Source organism: Sinocyclocheilus rhinocerous, unplaced genomic scaffold (assembly GCF_001515625.1).
Source record: "Sinocyclocheilus rhinocerous isolate Xijiao unplaced genomic scaffold, SAMN03320098_v1.1 scaffold576, whole genome shotgun sequence".
Lineage (NCBI taxonomy): Eukaryota > Metazoa > Chordata > Actinopteri > Cypriniformes > Cyprinidae > Sinocyclocheilus > Sinocyclocheilus rhinocerous.
The window spans coordinates 644,218-665,998 of NW_015662167.1; the positions used below are offsets into that span (position 1 = coordinate 644,218).

The window sequence follows — 21,781 nt, forward strand, 5'->3', positions numbered from 1 at the left end:
CAAACAGTGTATGCTGTTCTGTGTCAGCCGCACCACACGGACAAAAGTAAAAGTCTTTGCGTACAAAAAGTATTCTCGTAGCTTCATAAAATTACAGTTGAACCACTGATGTCACATGGATTATTTTACCGATCTCCTTGCTATGTTTCTGGACGTTGATCGTGTTACTTACATTGATGTCTATGGGAGGGTCAGAGAGCTCTCCATAAAGGATAAAAAATATCTTAATTTGTGTTCCGAAGATGAACGGAGGTCTTACGGGTTTGGAAGGACATGAGGGTGAGCAATTAATGACAGAATTTTTATTTTGGGGTGGAGTAACCCTTTAAAAGCTCCAGTTCCCTTTAATGGCAATTGCACGGACAAGCACTTTTTTTTACAAAATTTTTCATTAGTGTTTTACAGAAGAAGGTCATTCAGTGAATATATGACAGTACTTTCATTTTTGGGTTAACTAATCCTTTTAAATTTCAAATGAATCATCTTAAAGCACTGACTGAGAAAATGCGAATAGTGTGCATGATTTAGGAGAGCAGCATAAAAAATGTGTTCACGTCTGCATTAAATTTAGTTACTTTAGTGTATTTTTGCCATTACTGTGTGACTTTTTTTTGACCATGACAAATCCACAGAGTTCCATGAGACTGGCATAGCTTTTATGCTTTAGGTAGGTAGTTGAGATTAAGGAAAGAGCTGTGTTGTGTGGAGTTAATTTTCTACCAATTACAAAGGAGTTGTATAAAAATAAAATAAAATAAAAAATATATAAAATAAAATAAAATAAAATAAAAAACAAAAAATAAAACGTACAAGATGTTTAAAATACAAAAATAAAAATGCTAAACCCTTTTTCTGGCAAGATCTTATTAAACAAGTATTTAACAAAACTTACCAAGTAAAACCATTATCTTGCAGTAAACAAAATAGAGAATAGGGAGATTGGAAGGGTCTTGCAGAACAACATACATAAAGTGCTTTACAATCAAATTTTTACTAAACAGATTTGCTTTTAGATTTGGGTTCACTAGCTAATTTAATGGCTGTGGAAACCCTGCCACATTCTCCCAACTTCTTTCTCCTAATCCCAACATCATCCGATGTTCTCCCACATCATTCAACTTCAATTCAAGCACTTATAGAGACCCCTAAATGGGAAATGAACTCTCCCAAGGTCCATTTAAATAGAAGGAAAAACATTCCCAAGCTAAATGGAATACCAGAGAGGAAAGAAAAACACGTGATTGAAATACCAATGTTACTAATCCTAATACTGATCTGAGGATCCACAAAAACACTGCAGAGGAAAAACCACCATGGTTAGTCTCCTAAAAATCATTTAACCATATTCATGTTTAAAATTGCCTTTTCACACTGATCCGAGATCAGCCCATCTGATTGACTCTAATTGCCTAAAGCAATGGGATGCAAGAGAATGTAAACCCTCCATCACCACTGCACAGGTGCCTGGTACCCAGCCTTCCCTCCGCCTGGCCTCCAGAGGTCAAAGGTTATGCTGAGTTCCCATACATGTTTCTTTGTGATGGCTTGTTCCACAATCAGCATCAGTTTAAGAGGGAGACAAAGAGCACTAGTTCAGGTCAGTGGGTGGGAGAGACCATTCCTGTGCTGTGTGGGGGAGTGGAAGGGGCTGTATTATTTTATCACTGAACGACAGGGCGAGATGTAGTGACATTTAGGGTTGGCCAGCATCTGTCTCCATGCTGGTGGGAGCGGTCGCCACAGTTCTGGCTTAGGACAGAGGGTAAAGAAGAATGAAAAAAAAAGAGGGAATGCCATTCTCAAGAGCCCTCTCTGTAGATCGTAACGCCAAATAATCCTGCTGGATTACCGAAGGGGACCAGCAATGTGGACAGCTGGTGTACAGCTGCATCTCTTCTTCCAGAATAGTCAACTTTTCCCTGTATCATTTCCACAGAATTCCATCTAAAAATGCAACAGTCTGGTTTTTTGATCTACATTAATGATATTTAGTAGATTTTCTTATCCTGAGCAAATGAGATCATGAAAGTGATCAGATCAGATCAGAACATGCAATCTGGTATGCTATCTGCTGGGAAAGCAGCACTTTCTGTACAAATACCAAAAAGGGCTACTTAACCCAAAGCAAAGCAAGAATTATTTTTCCGATTAATACATATTGTGGCACTTTAGAAACTTTTTTATTTGCCTTAATTCTTTGAATATTTTTCTACTTTCATTTTTTGGTTCGCAGTAATCACAGCATGTAATATGATATCATGGAAAGACTTGTTAAAAACCTGTCATTCCGGATTGCTAATCTGTTTGCATTTGCAAAACAAACGAGAACGCTCACTAGTGCAAATCTGAACTCGTTCAAACTGTCAAAACAACCCACTTTTCATATGTTTTTCCTACAAAGGCAATCTTATAAAGATTGACAGTAGACAATGAGTTGTAGTAATATTCTTCCATGTTCCATTGTTTTTAGCAACACCCACATTACTTTGTGCTACATGAACACATAGTGCACAGCTGACAACAAACAATGTAGTATTACAGTAAACAGTACCGTTCAAATGTTTGGGGTCGTCAAAATGTATTTGAACATCTTTATACCCACCAAGGCAGTATTTATTGGATCAAAAATATAGTAAGAACCTTAATATTGTGAAATATTATTAATTTAAAATAACTTTCATTTGAATACATTTTAAAATGTAATTTACTGCTGGGACGGCAAAGCTGAGTTTCCAGCAGCCTCTATATTTTTGTGGAAACTGATTTTTTTTCATGATTATTCTTTGAACCGAAAGTTCAAAAGAACAGCATTTATTTGAAATAGAAATTTTTAGTAAAATTATGTCTCACTTTTGATCACACCCTTGCTGAACAAAAATCATTAAATTTCTTTAAAAATCAATTTAATCTTTTAAAAATTGAAATTGATTTCCCAAGGTGATGAAACCAAAACATGAAATATAGCACTACCTGGCAGCCCATGTGATAGGGATACGATGAGCTGCGTAAACGCTGAAGGAAAGCACGTTGGTGACCATGCCAGCTTCCTGTATGGGGGCTGTGGATCTGCTGCTGTGTGGCATGGTGTGGAAATTAGCATTGAAAGTGCTGCAGTACAGCTCCACAAGATCCAAGATGGCTGCAGTCAACTTCTCCACAATTGCCACTGTAAGGTGAAAAAATTGGTTCTGTTGTTTACATACAAATTCCGATGCCAAGACTTTTTAGAATGCTAGATTCTGACTGTACATTATCCCTTACATGAAGCTTTTCATATCTTATACATTTTATGTTCACAGAACGCTGGATGGAGCAGTAGTACGAATTCAAATGTTAAAGCTGACAGAAGGACATTAGTTGCAAGTGTCCTGCACAAGGCTGCATCCTTCCTGTTTATGCCTATCTGAGATCACCGACTTCCTCGTAGCAGGATGCCACATAAACACTCTTCCAACAAACAAGACACACTTGAACATATCCTCAACCGTCTTACCCCAGGAAGAGTCAAAAACTACCAGTCAAGTTTGGACACACTTGAGTTGACTGACTTGCATCTTTAACAATATAGTTTTAAATTTGATGCGTTTAAGATGGATTTTTTTGTCTGTTTGAGTCTGGAACAAGGATGGAAAAATCTAATATATTTGTAAAGGGTATTTGGAATGTAGCCAAATCCTCATGGGAGTTAAAACTTAACTACAAAACTAAGAATAAAAAAAATATTAAAAAATTAAGCAAAAAAACAAAACACCTGTTTGTCATCAAAACTATGACCAGTTATTGAAGTATAGTCATCAAAACGATAAAATAACACAAATGGAATTTATGTGAACAGAAGTTATGATTTTTGAGAATTATGTAGTGACGAAAAATGTTAATAATATATAAAGGTTAGGTTTATAAAGGCTAAACGTTTCACTGGTAGTGTATGCTTCAGCACCGTACCTCTGTTTTCTCTCTTCGCCAAGACACTGACATCCTAAAAAAATGAACAAAGAAACATACATACACTTAAGCATGAATACCAGAAACACAGTCACGCTAAACTGTCTAAAGTGAAAATGAAACTAGTAAAACCAAAAAAAAAAAACATTCATCCATGGGTGTTTCTAGCAGATATTTCTTGCAGTTTCAAAGGTTAGCGGTTTAAGCAAAGTAGAGAATTTTCTGTCTACTCATTTGAGGAACTAGAAGCAGCAAAAGCTGCATGTTTGCAGCACTGTGTCTGTGCTCACACGAGAGTAGCCAACACAGCAGTGTGAACAGTACATCAGATTTCTAAAACATTTCCTATGTAATGTTTGTGACTAAGAAAGTGTTCAAAGGTACCACCTTCTGCACTTTAGGCTGTAGTCTGCATGGGCAAGCTGGCAGCTGGTTTAAGGCAGCAGTGATGTCAGGTGTTTCAACAGCTGCTAGAGAAGTACACAAGGCCTTCACAGACTGCACTAACCGCTCCACATGCAACAGCAACTCAACCTACAAATGACAGAAAAGACATTGAGAAAAAAAAAAAATTGAAACAAAAAAGGATAAAGGTTTTTGTTTAAATGCATTTTTTGACAATTAATGCTAGCCTAGCTTAATATCCATCACAAGTAAACCATTGAATGCTTAATTTTCTGTAATTAAAAAGTATAAACATTTTAAGTACTATCAAAATGTTGTTTCTTATTCTGACCAGCAACAATGAATCAACCAATGTCATGGGCTTGGGGGCATGGCTATCTAATTTTCTGACCAATGGCAGACAGGGGGAGTGGTCAGGAAACTTAATTGCAATTTTTTTCCCAATTGGAATCAGTGTTATGTTAGAATCACTGAGATGCTATTATAGTTTTAGTATTTTGAATGAGTATTTTTTAAATATATTTTTTATTGTGTTTTTGTCTTTTTTTTTCATTTTTTATGTCTATACAATTTATTAATTTTTATTTCAGTTTTAGTCATTTTTTAGTAGTTAAACTAAACAAATATTAAACAAACAAAACAAGTGTTGCATTGGCAATTTTTTTAAATAAAAGTATTTTTTTATTATTTCAAACAATAGAACCCATTTTTTAATGGTTTTAGTTTTAGTTAACTATAACAACCATGATTTGGATTGAGCATATTAAACACATTATCAAAGAATTTTCAGATAAGCAATGTCTGTCACAAGTTTACCTCTGATAAAAGGAAAGACTCAGCCTCATTGTGAAAGGTATCCAGGAGAAGAGTCAGTGCCTCCCTGTCACACAAACAAGAATAAGAGTCGTCAAATGTTGCAACCTCTCTACTACATATTCATATACATCAACATATTACAGCCTAAACTTCCTAACCTCCTCTTCATTGCTCTCACCTGGTCACAGTCTGTTTGATTGGCCTCTCTTGCAGTAGAATACTGTGGTTCATGGTGGATGGAGTATCATCATCCTCAGTCTGTTTAACAACAACAACAGCATAATGCAAACATTTAAAAATTAAAACACATTTAGCATCTACACTGACAAGTTCTCAAATGGTTCCCTGTGGGAGTCTATGGTTCCAGGAAGAAACTCTAAAGGCATAGTTCACCAAAACATAATGTGATGGCATTCCAAACCTGTATGCACTTTCTTCTTCTGTGGAACACAAAATATGATACTTAAAAGAACAAACAGTTACAGGTCCTGCAGACTTCCACAGTAATTGTTGTTCATACTATGGACGTCGAAAGGGACCCAGCATTGGTTACCAGCATTCTTCAAAATACTGTATTATGTTTAAGTATTACCTTGTAGTATGGTCACATACCAAACATATTACATGCATTGTAATCTAAATGAAGGTAGCACAGATGTGAGATTTTAAAAATGAATGGTTTTTGACATTTCCAAATGAGTTTGATGAACACCTAGTGCAATGTGGTCTGCATTTTTAAAATGACTGACATTCATTTTGATTACATTAATTCAAAGCTGTAACTCAAGGTTTTGTTGGTGTTAAGAAGTCTAAAAATGTTTCCTACAGGTGTTTCCTGGAGTTTCAACTGTTCAGTAAGAGGAAAACATGTTGTTGGGTCACTAATCCATCTGCTGTCAGCTTTGGTCTTACCGTTCGGGCAAGCTCCATGTTGACAGAACTTCGTTTGGTAAGAATGAGTTGAATGTCCCAGTCAAACTTCAGACACTGCTGGATGTACTCGAAGCTCACCAGAGTCTGGTTGCTTAGCAGAAAGAAAAGAGGCAAAAGCAAACTTGAGATATACTGGTTCATAATTTATTTATATACATATAAACTACCATTGAAAAGTTTGGGGTCAGTAAGATTTGCATTTATTTATTTATATATATTTATTTAGGAAATTAATTAATACTTTCATTCAGCAAGGATACTGTAACATAAGCAAACTTAGAAGCACAGCAGTTTTTAATTGCAGATGACTTATAAATAAAATAATCCAAAACTAGGCACTCGAACGATACATCCAACAATGGACAAGAACTGACAAAGAAAACTTGAAACACAAGGGCTTAAATACACAGAGGGTAATAGACTAACAAGAAACAGGTGAAAACAATTAGGAGATAACAAGGGGAACACAAAGAGCACAAACTAAAAGTCTAAAACAAGACAAAAGCACAAAGACATAAAAACAAATTAAAGCCCACAAATCATTCTTCCAAATGCACTACAACAATTGTACAGAAACTGAAATTATTCCACTAGCTTCATACTCAAGCATGTTTTCAACTGTACCGTTGATATTGTGGTTAATTGTTTCATTGTCACAGCACCCAGAAAAGGCTTCTATGAGTATGTTATTGTTCTGAAACTGATGCTTATATATTTTACAGTCATACACGCAATGTCTCTCCTTTTCACGGCCCTGCACAAGTACATGGTTATCAGGAAAAGACACACTTCCTACAACACAGCTGCACCCACAGCAAAAACAACCAACACCCACATTCAACAGAACAACACCTGCTGTTCTTGTCGCACAGATAAACTCAGCATCAGTTCTGTCAGCTTTGCCCTTTAAGAAAAATAATACAACCGACTGTCTCATCAAAAACGTCAAGTGGCCTTTAAAAAAAAGAAAAACAGGAAGAGCACACGTTTGAGTGATTAGTTAAGTCTGCCTTAAAATGGTGGTCGTGACTTGGGGAAACCCAATGTGGTTAAAGCAGTCCACAGACATAAGCACAGCTTGTTTTTATGCAACCACAATTGAAGGGCTACAGTTATATGACGAGGAGCTATTCAGACCACAAACCGCAGATCTTCAGTTCAGCTTGGAATCACCCCATTTCCACCCACAACTCAAACGGCTTTACAATGGACGTCCTTGTAACATGTAGTTCATTATGCTATTGGATGGGAACTTTTTAGCAACACGCTGCAGCAGCGGGGGACTGTTTTTGGCCGTAACACTTTAGGGAGAAAATCCAACCCCACACTCATATGCTGAACCAATGTGAGGTAGACATGAAGCCACTGGAAGACAAATGTAAATGTCCAAAAAATCCCATAATCCTGTTGTCAGCATTACAGGAAGAAGACTGGATTATAAACAATTGCCACAACAGGCTAATCATTTTTCAGTGGAGAAGGTTGATTTAGCCTATAAAAAGCTCAGATTAAGGCTAATTATGTAACTTCTAATGTAAGTTCTATGCATTTAGATAGCAAGCAAAAAAAGTAGAGTCACTTTTGGTGAATCCTTAGTTCTTACTTTTTGAGGAATTCTGCCTGGCCGCAGATTTTCATCAGGTAGTCATCCACGTCAATCATATCCAGGTCATCATGGACGTAGCAGAGTGTCTGATAAATCAGCAGGTCTATGGTTGATGATCCTGAGGGAAGAGGACAACAATATTATAATATAACAACTACATTATGTAACTTTACTTGTGTGTTGAGAAACAACCAACTACACTTTTCCCACAAGTAGATGTGATAAAATTATATGTTGACTTTATCATCACATTTACAACTAAGTAAATGGAGGCAATAATATTTTTTAGTGTCACATGATCCCTCATAATACACTGATTTGGTGCTCAAATATTTATTACTATTATCTTTTGTTTGAATGATTAAGTTAAAGGTGACATATCATGAAAATCTGACTTTTCCAGGTTTTAAGTGCTATAATCAGGTCCCCAGTGCATCTACCAACCAAGGAAACGTGAAAAAGATTAACCCAGTAACTTTGTTTTGGGAAGCCTTTTTCTGCAAGCGTCTGAAAAAATTATGCTAATATATACCAAACTTCTTGACCTTCAACATTTACAGATAACCATAATAATGCAGATAGTGAAATTAGAACACATGATCGCTGCACTGAAAGATCATAAAATTTGGCCTTTTCATGAGCCACAACCATATGCAGACAGTATACAGTCTCTCTTGTTACCAACAGAGGGTATAAGACTTTGAATCAAACCCATTTGTACCGCATGAGAGCCACTGCCCTAACCTCTAAGCCACAGCTTCAACAGAGCTTGTTGTTTTAAACATAATTTCAGAGAATGCATGCAAAGCTGCTGCTCATTTCTCTTCATTACTGGAATTTGGACACATTTCGGAAAGAACTTACTCTTTCAGCCATTTAATTTGTTTTTAGACTTGTTTGAAGTTTTTAATAATGATTTGCTGTAGAGTCTGTATTTATGATTTGGTAACTGTGGTAAAGTACAAACTAATACACACAAACTACCTTTTGTTTCCTTTAAGCACAAGTAAAACATTTACTGCTTCATATTTATCAGGTATGATAAAGTCCTAGGAAACATCTTGTTAGATGAGAGCAGTGTTCCTAAGAAGATTTGAGTAGCCTATACTCAAACAAGAATTAAAGGGATACTCCACCCCAAAATGAAAATTTTGTCATTAGTCACTTACTCCCATGTCGTTCCAAACCCGTAAAAGCTTCGTTCGTCTTCGGAACACAATTTAAGATATTTTGGATGAAAACCGGGAGGCTTGTGACTGTCCGATTGACTGCCAAGTAAATTACACCGTCAAGGTCCAGAAAAGTATGAAAGACATCGTCAGAATAGTCCATCTGCCATCAGTAGTTCAACCGTAATGTTATGAAGCGGCGAGAATACTTTTTGTACACGAAGAAAACAAAAATAACGACTTTATTCAACAATTCGTCTCCTCTGTGTCACTCCGCATCACTGTAGCGCCATTTTGGAGAGTATCCGCTGAATGCAAGCAGCGTACGCTCTTCTGTGTCAGCCGCGCCATTAAGTGTACTATGGAAACCCAAAAGGGAATAAATAGCCTACGAGATGAGAGGATAAAAAAATATTTCAATACTTTTTCTCGCAATTATATTGTTGGGTAAAACACGTTATTTGTTTCACGCTTCGGGCACACCCCTAACCAGCACGATAAACATGATAATCAGAACCAAAACAGATGTTTTTATCAGGTCCGAGCTGTAATGGGGCGGGGAGCAGCAGCTCATTTGCATTTAAAGAGACAGGCCCGAAAAACAGCATGTTTCTGCTTCCACTCAAAATAGGCATTTTCAAAATGATATAATAAATGATCTGTGGAGTATTTTGAGCTGAAACTTCACAGACACATTCTGGGCACACCAGAGACTTATATTACATGTTGTAAAAAGGGGCATAATATGTCTCCTTTAAATGAATCAGTTCAAAAATGTATTCACTGATTAATTTGTATCCTTGTGTAGTTTACTTTGTTGTAGCAAAATATCTAGTTAAATGTTGCTGGTATTTTTTTTTTTTTTTAGTTAATATAAATATATAAATATAGAATATTTTCTAGTTGTATTAGTTGTATTTGGTGGTAAATTCATCAATTCAAATGTAAAAAAGGTGTATTATATGGTATTTATCTTGCAGATATTGTAGATATTGACACCTTAAATAGTTTCGATGCAGTTAGCTACTTTAGCTAAAAACTTGTATAGTAGCTAACTGTTTTTACAGGGTTAGCTTGAATGTGTATCTCCTTTTTTTGATCATGGGTAGCTTAAAACTTGAGAAACTACAGTTTTAAAGTAACTTCCCCAAACACTGCTACACAAAACAAATGCCAGTTCAATTACATGCTAACAATGAGCAATGAGCATACAAAGAACAGAACTGCCCAGTGTGTTTCAAAGGGTATTGGTTTATCTATAGCTCGATCAATAAGAGGTCATCAATTAGTGACATGTCTGTGTAGCCCTTCCTGAAAATGGACACGTTGCCAGATGCTCCCGATACAGTAAATTAGCACCTACTGATCTGAATACATTTGGTGGACAACAAACAAAGAAGCAAGAAGATGGTAATTTTCCCTTGGCTCACAGCAATGTTCGTCACTTCACTGGGAGGATGTGAAACAAACGAACAGAGGTAGGGATGAACCAGAAAAAGGTTAATCCACCCTTCCCCCCTTTCCACAAATTACACCCTAACTGGGCAGATGTACTGCACTGCGGTCACAGTGGGAGCACATTTTAGAGAAAACGCCCCTGTCTCTCTCCCTTTTTCACACACCTCAGTTTCTCTGTAGTTTCTCAATAATGAATTGGGCAGCTCTGCTGGAACATGAGTCTTGAGGGTAGGTTCTTAATTTTTTTTTTTTATGTGAATAGACCCAGATAAACGAATGCCAATCTGAGGCAGCAGAGAGGGCAAAAATTGCTAGATGGAAAGAGAGGAACAAGACACTTGTTACCCACATTTGTTTTGCAATGCACAATTTCCATTGATAAAATGAGCCATTTCTTGCTGATACTAGCGATGATATAATTATTTTTATATTAAATACTTAATTCCAGTTTGATATGTAGAGACAACTATATGTAAGCCATTTGATTTCCACTGAAGAGTGTAAAAATTGCAAAACATTTTTGATTTTGAGATTTTATTAATTTTAATTATTATTTGACTTTTTTTTTAATTCTGGCCAATAATTCAAAATTGAAGTTTTGCTATATTAATTTTATTAATACATTTTTGATTTTGAGATTTTATTAATTTTAATTATTATTTGACTTTTTTTTTAATTCTGGCCAATAATTCAAAATTGAAGCCAAATTATTTTAGTAATAAAGTGATTTTAGAATAATTTTAATATAATATAATACTTATTTTAATAATACAAGATACAACTACTGTTCTAAATGACTTTGCCTAAATAAATTACAAAATTACAAAAAAAGTGAATTTAGGAACCACAGTATTATAATGTACAGCATGAAAGATATTCATTGAATGTACATTCATTAACTGTCTGACTGGGCAGACAGGGTAAATATATCACTACCCAACCCTTGAGCAGTGCTGTACAGACCCAACTATTTTTCCATGCCCTATGAATTATTTTGGGTTGACCTCCATCATTTTAACAAACATTTAGCAGATTACACAGCTGCTCATGACACAAAAAGAGAGCCATGCTAGAATCCACAGTCTGCATTTATCATACATTGGCAGGCTGCCATAATAAAGAGCATCTGTCAGGAAAATCATGCCAGAGCAGGAAAAACAAAAGAAGAACAAGTGCAGTGAATAAGTGGGAGTGAAAACATGTTCACGACATATTTCTTGGGCCTCTCTCTAATCTCACCGCATGAGGCCATATATGTCTCTGTGTGCGTGTATGTATGTGTGTATGAGGGGGTTTGTGTGCATTCCTCCAAGGCGAATAATGAAAAGCTGCCTCTTTTAATTGAGTACACAAAACAGATGGCTGGCAGAACGCCCATTCAGTGTAATGCTATTAAGAGAACTCAGGGTCTAGAGCCTCTCCAGCCTTTCCAATGAGATCCTATGGCCCCGTTCAAAAGATTCAGGATGTGGAATAGAAAATACAACTCCACAGTTATAAACAAGCTCAACATAGCTGATACAGAATATTTAAATTATCTGTATTGTTCGATTATAAATAATTGAAAGCTCTTCAGTTCTTACCATCACAAGAGAATGTGAGTGGTTCTCTGAAGTGGTCACTATAAACCGTGACCTTTATGCTGACCCCCAGGCCCTGCTGCAGTTCATCTTGTGCCACACACGGACTCCAAACAAAGCCTGCATTTTTTGAGTAGTCATCGCATGGGTATGCCGATCGTAGCCTGGTGAAAACAGTAAAGGATGTAAATAAATAAATTGGAATGAATGGTCCTAATAATAAATGTAATTATTATATACACTTTTATATGCAAAAATATTTTTTTAATTATTGAAATATAATATCATATATTTCAGCATTTTTGTGGACACGAAAGACACTATGAATGAAAATACAAAATGTAATAACTCACAAGTCAAGTATATGACAGAAGGCCGCCACTTCTTCATCTCTCTCTTCAGACAACTGAAAGAGCTCATAACCAAAGCCATTTGACCAGGACCCCAGAGATACCTAAATTATTTTTAATAAATATTCCTTTATCTGACAGTTATCAATTGTGATAAACATTTTATAGAATTTTTCAAAACAACAACAACAATAATAATAATAATTATATATATTTTATATAATTTTTATTTAATATATATATATATATTATTATTATTACACACACACAGTTTATATAAACAAGCATTGTAAAAGGGAAAAAAATGCAATAAAATAATTCATATTATGAAAAAAAAAAACATCCAGGATATTAAAGAAAAGGACAGTCTGAATGCTTACTGGATCAACTGATACTCTGCGTTGGCTTCTAGTACTCTTCTGCGCTGGAAGATAGGTGCGAGGAGGAACCTGAGGAGGAAGGGTGTTACTGCGAGCTACTGCCTTCCCTGATTTGTCCCCATTTACTCTCCGGCTTCTATTAGGTGACAGCCAATCCCCATTTAGCTTGCTCAGGGAGTCATTGAGGTTATCATAGTTCAGAGTGTCTCCAAAGGAAAGCTTGGGCTGGTCCACCTCAGGAGTGAACAAGTTGACATCCCGTGGGGCTGAGCTTTGATGTACAATGAATGGATCGTTCTGGGAGATGGGATTTCTGGGCGGTACTGGTGGCGGAGGCTCATCTAGAGATGGCAGCCCTTTTGACAACAATTGCGCTGTTCCTTCTAAATCACTTTCCCATTCGTCCAGGATGTAACGAGGCTCCTTACTAAATCCGTGAGTCTCACCGCTGGATCGCGATAAGTTCGACACTCCGGGTTGAACGTGGTTGAGCATGGGGTCAGATCCGGAAACACCCTGCTGCAAATTATTCCAAGGAGGACTGGGAACACGTCTAGGCATGGAGGGCTCGCTCCTCGTGGGTGATGAGTCTGATGACTTGCTGGTTTCAGGAGGTAGAGTATTTGCTGGTCCTTTGTCCTGTCGGTGGCGTGCAAGGGCGTCATACTCCATCTGCAGGGCCTCCGCTAGGACCAGCTCCCTCTGGCTGAGGCCGAGCGATTCCAGACAACCCCAACGCTGCTCCCGGTCATTCTGAGTCTGCGCCGCAGACATGTTCCTGTAGGGGGTGTTGGAATGCACAGGAGGAACGCAGAAAGGAGCTGGATGGCACTACGAGTTGCACAACCGGTTCATTAGGCTCTGTTCGGAGATAAGAGTAAAAGAAAAAAAACACATGCTTTTGCTGTTTACCACTGATAGAGATTGCAACATCTGGAGCCAGTATAAAAATAAGTCATCAACCTTGCACAGAGATGTTGACGTGCATCACAAAAAGCTAGCAACTAAATAAACATGCCATCAAGCTACAAAAAGGACAATTTAAATCGTAATCCTGCATGTTCTGTGCATCTCTGTATGAATGAATGCCGCAGATGCGTGGTTTCGTTTACTACATATACTGGTGCACATGACGGTTGCGGTGATTTCAGCATCTGCCTTCTCATTAAATGACACTTCATGAGAATTTTACCGTTTCATTTGCGTAAAACTATCGTCATACCATATACACATAGAAACTTAAAGGTTTGCCTAATGGCAACCAGTCAAAACAAAAGTTCGGTTTAACTTGAAGAAATTGTGTCAGAAACATTACTATTGTGTAGACGAAATACTACTACTACTACTAATACTAATAATAATAACAATAAAATTATTAAAACTTTTTTTTAAGGAATATCAACACAATATTTCTTTCATGTTTTAATTTTAATAGTAAACCCCCTTTGTTTAACAGACACAAAACTAGACCCATTAAACAGGAGTCTAGAAAAATTAAAGCGGAAATAAACTGAATCCAGGGTGTAAAAAAAAAAAAAACGAATTTGGGGAACGGGGCCCTACAGAATAAATGTCCCACTTCCAACACTTATTGGGCAAACAGTTAAACCTATTGGCCATATCTCCCACTATAACAAACCTCTCCTCAACAAGAAGAATGACTTCAGGTGTCATTTAAGGAAGCACCAATATTAAATTTATGCATAAGACTATACTATTTTGTCGGGAAAAAAAAGTTATGTTTAAACTTGAATTTAAACATAACTTGATAATGTACAGTATGAATTTACTAAATATTTAACAGTGTTTTTTTTTTTTAATCGTGTGCTTTTAAAGATAAAAAATAATTAAGTGAGTTTTAGACTGTGGTAAAGGTAATGTAAATTTAAAAACAACCGAGCACGAACAATTAAACATCCTATCTTTCTTGCCCAAAACACCAAAAAATTTTAAAAGCTTCAATATCAGCCAATATGGTGGTACAGATATAGCAAGCACCTCTAGTATCTACAAATGGCTAAGTAAATAATTAGATAAAGACAGAACCATTTAAAGAATGAAGTTCTTGAACCATATATGGATCAAAGTACCACATGTTCAGTCGCAGATGTGTTTAAAGTAGCGCACATGTGTGACTCTGACTTAGATTGTCTTTGCCTCTGATCATCTGGGTCTTATCGTCTTTGCTTGCTCAGCAAAAGACAGAGCCAAGCTGATCTTTCTCTTTCAGCACAGTCATCAGTGCAACGCAGGTTCTTCTGCAGCACAACAGTTCCTCCGCAGTGGGGGGAAGCTGATTTCTCTCCTGCAAGGAGACTGATGTGCCATATTAAGAGGCTATTTCTGTGGAGTCACAGCTAGACAGATGCTAAGCTTCGAATTCAAATCGACCTGAAGACCTGCTGAGTGCTGCTCAAATGGGTTTAGTGTTCGATCAGCCTCATAACACATGTGCCATGACACAGCTGCCGCCCCATATAGAGGCACAACCACTGGGCTTAATGGTCATCTATAACCCTGCACAATGGTAAATGGGTTCAGCTGGGAAGGTCTAAGGTCAAACGACAGTTTTCTGCTAGAATGATAATCATTACAACTTGAATAAACTGCAGAGTGGTCCTAGACCCCAAAGTGGATGAAAGTATACCACTTTGTGTAAATTTATTTGGACCGTGGCTCAACTAAAAGGTTTAAAATTACAGTTTACTCAAAAATGAAACTTCTGTCATTATGACTTTCTTCGGCAGAACACGAAAGATATTTTGAATAATGTTGTAACTATTTTTGTCCATATTATAAAAGGCAATGGCATCCAAAACAACAAAACTGGACTTATTTTGTGTTCCAAAGAAAAAAAAAATACCAGCAATTGTACCAGTTGTATGGGTTAGGAATGACAAAAAAGGGAGTAAATGATGATTTTAATTTTTGGGTGAACTATTCCTTTAAGTTCATGACCACTTGTGACCCATTGTTTCCTTCGTAACGTGACAACGGTGGCAGGGGTTCTGTTTCTCCGCCCACTAACACAACTGTAGGAAATTCTCACACCCTACCCCAGAAGACTGGCACCAGAACAAAAGACCGAAGAGGAAGCAGAAGGGCATGTGTTTGACAGACATTCCTAGACCCTTCCATTGCTCCACGTTTTGACCCCATTTTGCATCCCAAAAATACAAAAACACATATGCCTCTGGTCATCTCTGGTGATCTTCATCTAAATAAATAATGTGAAATAAACAAAATGTGTTTCCCAGATCAACAGAGGAAATGGAAGCAGCAACCTGACTGGATGTTTTAGGCCTTCCATCAGCAACACATCCAGTCACTTGTTTAGTTTCTGCCTGGCTGAACATGTGTACATATAGAGATCCGTGTAAACAGAAAGGCACATTACAGTTTTCAAAACAGGTGTGATGTGATGCGTTTACAGGAAGTCATCTGGCTTTCCACATTAAAAGTGAAATGCTGTTTGATGCCTCACAATCACAGCCGGTCAGAATTGATTTGATGTTTTATATACATTAAAGGGATAGTTCACCCAAAAATGAAAATTCTGTCACTAATTAGGCTACTCACCCTCATGACGTTCCAAACCCGTATGACCTTCGTTCATCTTCAGAACACAAATTAAAATATTTTTGATGAAATCTGAGCGCTTTCTGACCCTACATCGACAGCAAAACAACTGACATGTTCGGCCCAGAAAGGTAGTAAGGACATCATTAACCCTTTGACGCGTACGATCACACCGGTGTGATCAGTCTTGGCTGGTCCCTGAAGCGTACGATCACACCTGTGTGATTAGAACTTTCAGTGCGTCACGTCATCAACTGCTGAATTTAAATCCGCTTTCGCGCTTTGGCTGGCGCTGAGATCGGACGCCGTGTGAACGGATCGGACGCGCTGAGCACTTGTCATATCACAAATATTCAGTGTTTTCAACCATATAATGCTTATTTTAGGCTTCAGGAATTTAAATACACATAAGTACTAGCAAAACCATACATTTACAGTTTGAAAAAATACACGCTGAAACGGAAAAACGGCAATAATGGAATAAGGAATAATGATCCTTACAAATATAATCTGACGACATGTTTTTATTTATATCATATACAGATTGTGTAGGTAACTATAAAGTTTACTCTGCTCTTCTCCCAGTTTACCGGAGACCTACTTTAACGTGTTTCGGGAGGAGAGGATGAATTTGCGTGTTGTAAATCCTACAGCTCGGATTCAGCGTGAACTAACATGGCGGCGCCCATCACCCGGTATAGATCAACTAACACGGTCGATATAAAAGTGTTTAAACTACCAAATAGATTTACTTGCACATATTTCAGAATCGGAATATCAGATATTTCATAATATAGTGAGCATGTTTGTGAATATTTTTAATAAAACAGGAAAAACGAAATAAAAGCGATCCATGTGTCGTACAGATATATTGTGGCTGCGTTGTGTCACATGACAAGCATGACGCGTCGCCATGGAAACAATAAGGCAATACATTCTAAAATAACGGTCGCCTAAAAAAAAAACTCGCGCTGGGGGCTCAGCTAGAATATTTTAAACTCACGTGCGAAAGGGTTAAATTAGTCCATGTGACATCAATGGTTGAACCTTAATTTTATGAAGCTATGAGAACACTTTTTGTATGCAAAGAAAACAAAAATAATGACTTTATTCAACAATTCTTCTCCTCTGTGTCAGTCTCTGTGGCACATTCAGTACACCTTGCTGTGCCCCTCAATTCTGATTTTTAATGAAAAAAACTTATGCCAACGGCCCCTAAAATATGCGTCATAGGAGTTCAGCCAAATTATAAGGGGCTTCTTTATAAGGCTAATTTGTCAAGTAGTAGTTCAAGCAACCCTTAACTAGTCAATTACAGTCTTTTTTAGTTGACTCAGCTGAAATACAAACTAAGCGACCAATAAAATGGCCTATTGCTCAAAGTTTGTTGCAAATGTGAATGTTCAGAACAAAACTTGAGATTAACATAAACAAATACACCTTCTTAGGACATGGTGTTAGAGTCAGCTCCAGGACAGTTAATAATAATAATTGATAAACAATCTTGTGCAAAAACACTTCCGAAAAACCAGATGTGTTTGTAAACAGCATTCTCAGGCATCAACAGATGGACTGTACACATATAAATGCAACTCCTTCTAGATGGCCTTTCTGGGGCTGTCCTCCATTCCCAGGAGCACCGGCCTCCCGTAGGCTTCCTATGCAGAGCCTCATGACTGAGCTTTGGCCGGAGGGGTGCAGTAAGACGGGAGGGGTGGCAAGGATGGTGGATCTGCATTGTTCCACAGGGACCCCAGGCCAGCCAGATACAGGCCCCCGGAATCAGTCCCCTGCTGGGATATAATCCCATTCAATCAGGGGTGGCTCCCAGATTGGCCGAACAAAGGACAGGGAGGAGTGAGGGCAGCCGCGTCACGTGAGGCAGAGCCGACTCAGACACGTTCACACGGCTTGGAGAGCCAAAGACAAAGAGACCGCTGTCATTCCTGTCCCCCATATACACCCCTCCCCCAACAACATATCACACGGCTCCCTCCATGCCCAGGGTGATCACTTATGCTAGTTCCAGCTGATCAGGGCTTGTGCGCCCGTATGCTGAGGTCTTCCATCATCAATACGCCTCTCTTCCTGTGGAGTTCCCACCCTAATATCGGTTCAAAGACCCCTAGACCAGCCAACTCTCTACTGTGATCTGACAGGCAGATGATGGTGAGCAGGCTCACATTCAGTCAATGAGGTAACATTCAGCCTCTGTGGCATCCAGTGGGAAAGTCTGAAGAAAATCAGCATTGACATTTGACAAACAAAACAAACTTCAAATAAAGTAAAAACTAACTGTTAGCACCAGACTTCCAATTTAGAAAAACAGAAACAGAGAGGATAAGGCCAAACTCAGAAACCAAACCGCAAATCCCACAGGAAGGTGACTCAACCAAACGCATGGCACCTCTGACCTGTTGTGAAGGAGGCGCCTGGCCAAGAATGTCTTTAGAGTTCAGACACCACAGTTCTACCTGGTTTGAGGAGATTTTGGTGCTGATAAAACATTAATTGTTGCTTTTTTTTACCCTGTCTGACAGGTCTTAGGTGCATGGGTGGTTTCAGAAATACAATACGTGATATTTTGCACACTGAAAGACCTGAAACAGGTAAATGTCTGAGGCTAATTCCAGATTGTCATGCTGAAAAAAAGAATGCAGACTGAAATACAAAACTGGGATCATGCATCAAACAAACAAGGAACTAAACCTGGAAGAAAACAAGGTTTTAATCAAAGATGATGAATAACATTTTCTTTCTTAGTCACAAAGCACTACAAAACATTAGTTTAGCTCTTGTTCGGCCCAGTGTCATGGTGATTCAGAAATAAGCAGAATCTTGAAACAGGTTTGCAGAGTCTAAACCCAAATTGTGGTTATTGTGTCATATATATGTACTTTTATGCATCTAAACACTGTATGGCAGTCTAAACTTCTCTCTTTCCTGTGCTTTGAGTTGCATAAACCTATAATTAGTGCACATATTTTACTTTAAAATACAGTTAAGTCCTAAATAAATTGAAGCTACAAGAGATGCATCATGCAGCTTGTGATACTGACTGTATGCATTATCAAAAAAAGTCTGCTTCATTTGTTTTATGAGTGTAAAAACACATGGTTCTTTTGGGTTTATTTTTTCTCAAGGATTATTAAAGGATAGTCTATATAAATTTTCTTAAAACCATAAATAATGAAATGGATTAAGACGTTTTAATTTTCTGATTTAGCATAACTGTAATTTATTTTATTGTAAATTATATTTGTCTTGGGTTTGAGATTATAAATGACTTTGTGAAATATATATATATATATATATATATAACATTTTAAAAATATATATATTTTTTAAATCACATAAAAAATCAATACAACATGCAATATCATTCATTTAAAAAAAATTACGATTCAATTAACAAAAAAACATGCAATATCATTGCATAGCAACAGACACCATCATGCTTCTTTTCTGTTTACAGCACTTTCACCTCCTATAGTTTACAAATTATTTTAAATCAATAAAAAATAAACCAAATTAAAACTATTAAAATCTGTTTTTAAATATAACAAAATCAACAATCAAATAATAATAATCTTACCTAACTACACAACATTAATTCCTCTGTTTTGATACACATTTCATCCATCTATGGCTCAGAGTGTCCTATCATACAAACGTCTCTTTTAAATACAAATCTGTTTGAGTTCAAGAGCCCAAACTTGTCAAGTCGATATCTAACGTTAGCCAGTCGTTTTGAAATAGAAACAGGCGATAATATGAGCAAAACCGTGGCGGTCAAACGCCTCTGAATGTTCCGGCCACCTATTAAATGTTAGATTTAGAGCAGCGCTACAGTGTTTCGGTTCTCAACTCGGGAGAAGCTCAATCCAACACAAAGATTTTAGGAAAATTTACAGTCACTGCGCAAAAACAGCTGGTCGTATATAAATACGAAGCGCTCTGTTATAGCGAAGGAAAGAGCACATCACATACCGTGTGCACGGCCTCTTGAGCGCCTGTGTCATAGACCTTTTCGTTTATTCTCAGGCTCAATCGTTGTTCTTTGATAGATGGTGATCAGGCAGCCGTTTCCGGTGTCCACTAGCAGAAGATCAGGGCCAAATCAAGAGCGCGTCTCTGTTCATCCATATGAGAAGCACGCTCTTTCCTCCCCCCTCTCTCTCTTCTGTTTATCTGACCGGGTTGTTTGATTGGCGACTTGCGCTGTGGATTTCGGCTTCAAAGCTCAGCCAGTTCTCATTGGATGTGTAAAGACAGAGGATTTGGGTTAAGAGGAACAATAGCAGACTCTAGTGGAAAATACGGGTAATTGCATCCCATCATGACGCTTGACATCAAACACTGCAGTGGCACATAAGAACTTTTCCTTCAAAGTTGTAAAAAGAGGAAATGACTGTATATATTCTAAAATACAAATATATCAACTTCAATATGTTGCCATGAAATGTAGTCCTACATAAAGCTGCATATATACACAAAAGCACAATATGAGGCCTACTTCAAACATGCATAAACAAAATGAGGAAATCCCTACACATTTTGTGACAGTATATTCTAAATATTCAATATAAAACACTAATTAACAGAGTTGAAGAACACTTAGCCTATAATATGTACCCAAAACATATTCATAAGAAATGTCTCAAATTAGCACACACAGCATTCTTCAATGAAAAACACTAAATTTAGAGGAAAAAAACAACGTTTCTAGTACCAATGGGAAATTTGGTTAAAACACAAAACAGACATATCTTGGGTAAATACCTCAAAGATCTCAGATTATGGCAAACTCTCACAAAAATATAGGAGACTTCAGAGACATGTTGTGGTAAAGGACAGACACAAATTCGTTAGAAACTAGAAGATAACTGATTCTGCGAACACTAAACAATAAGTGAGGTTAGATAGAAATGTATTTTCTTGTAAAAATTTTTAAAAAGAACGACAAATGTAATGTTTTCTTTGCCAAGCATGTAATGGTGTACAAGTTTTCTCAAATGAATCTGTGGCGCCATCTTTTGGTGTCAGCCCTCTGTTAACACCAAGAGATTTTTTTATACCGTTTATCAGTTTTATCTAGTCTAGCAGTATTGTTATTGTTCACTAAAACTAGAAAAATCGTTTTTTGTTAATTGGAATAAAGCTGAACAGTTAATAAATACTCAAATTTATGCCACAAGGATCTAGGTCCTCTGCTATTTTCGATATACATGTTGCCCCTTGGTAATATCATTAGAAAATACGGGATTAGTTTCCACTGTTATGCTGATGATACTCAACTATATATCTCAACAAGACCAGATGAAACTTCTAAATTATCTAAGCTAACAGAGTGTGTTAAAAATGTAAAAGATTGGATGACAAATAATTTTCTCCTATTAAACTCGGATAAGACAGAGATATTACTTATTGGACCAAAAAACAGTACACAGAATCTCTTGGATTACAATTTGCAACTAGACGGATGCACTGTTACTTCCTCTACAGTCAAAAATCTGGGTGTTATAGTAGATGGCATTTTGTCTTTTGAAAATCATATTTC

The 21,781-nt window shown here is 37.2% G+C and overlaps 1 protein-coding gene across 1 annotated transcript in view; it reads right to left on the minus strand.

The window, feature by feature from the left end:
• Positions 1-20,745, minus strand: part of LOC107727756 (phosphatidylinositol 4-phosphate 3-kinase C2 domain-containing subunit beta-like) — a 47,069-nt gene extending 26,324 nt beyond the window's left edge. The window contains exons 1-11 of the mRNA XM_016537713.1: positions 20,212-20,745; positions 12,643-13,503; positions 12,266-12,366; positions 11,916-12,076; positions 7,703-7,823; positions 6,079-6,190; positions 5,345-5,424; positions 5,167-5,230; positions 4,333-4,479; positions 3,946-3,979; positions 2,971-3,166 (exon numbers count right to left, since the gene is read on the minus strand). Coding sequence (XP_016393199.1) covers positions 2,971-3,166; positions 3,946-3,979; positions 4,333-4,479; positions 5,167-5,230; positions 5,345-5,424; positions 6,079-6,190; positions 7,703-7,823; positions 11,916-12,076; positions 12,266-12,366; positions 12,643-13,416 — 1,790 coding nt within the window. The 5' untranslated portion in view covers positions 13,417-13,503; positions 20,212-20,745. The remainder of the gene's footprint in view (positions 1-2,970; positions 3,167-3,945; positions 3,980-4,332; positions 4,480-5,166; positions 5,231-5,344; positions 5,425-6,078; positions 6,191-7,702; positions 7,824-11,915; positions 12,077-12,265; positions 12,367-12,642; positions 13,504-20,211) is intronic.
• Between the last annotated feature and the right edge of the window lie 1,036 nt (positions 20,746-21,781).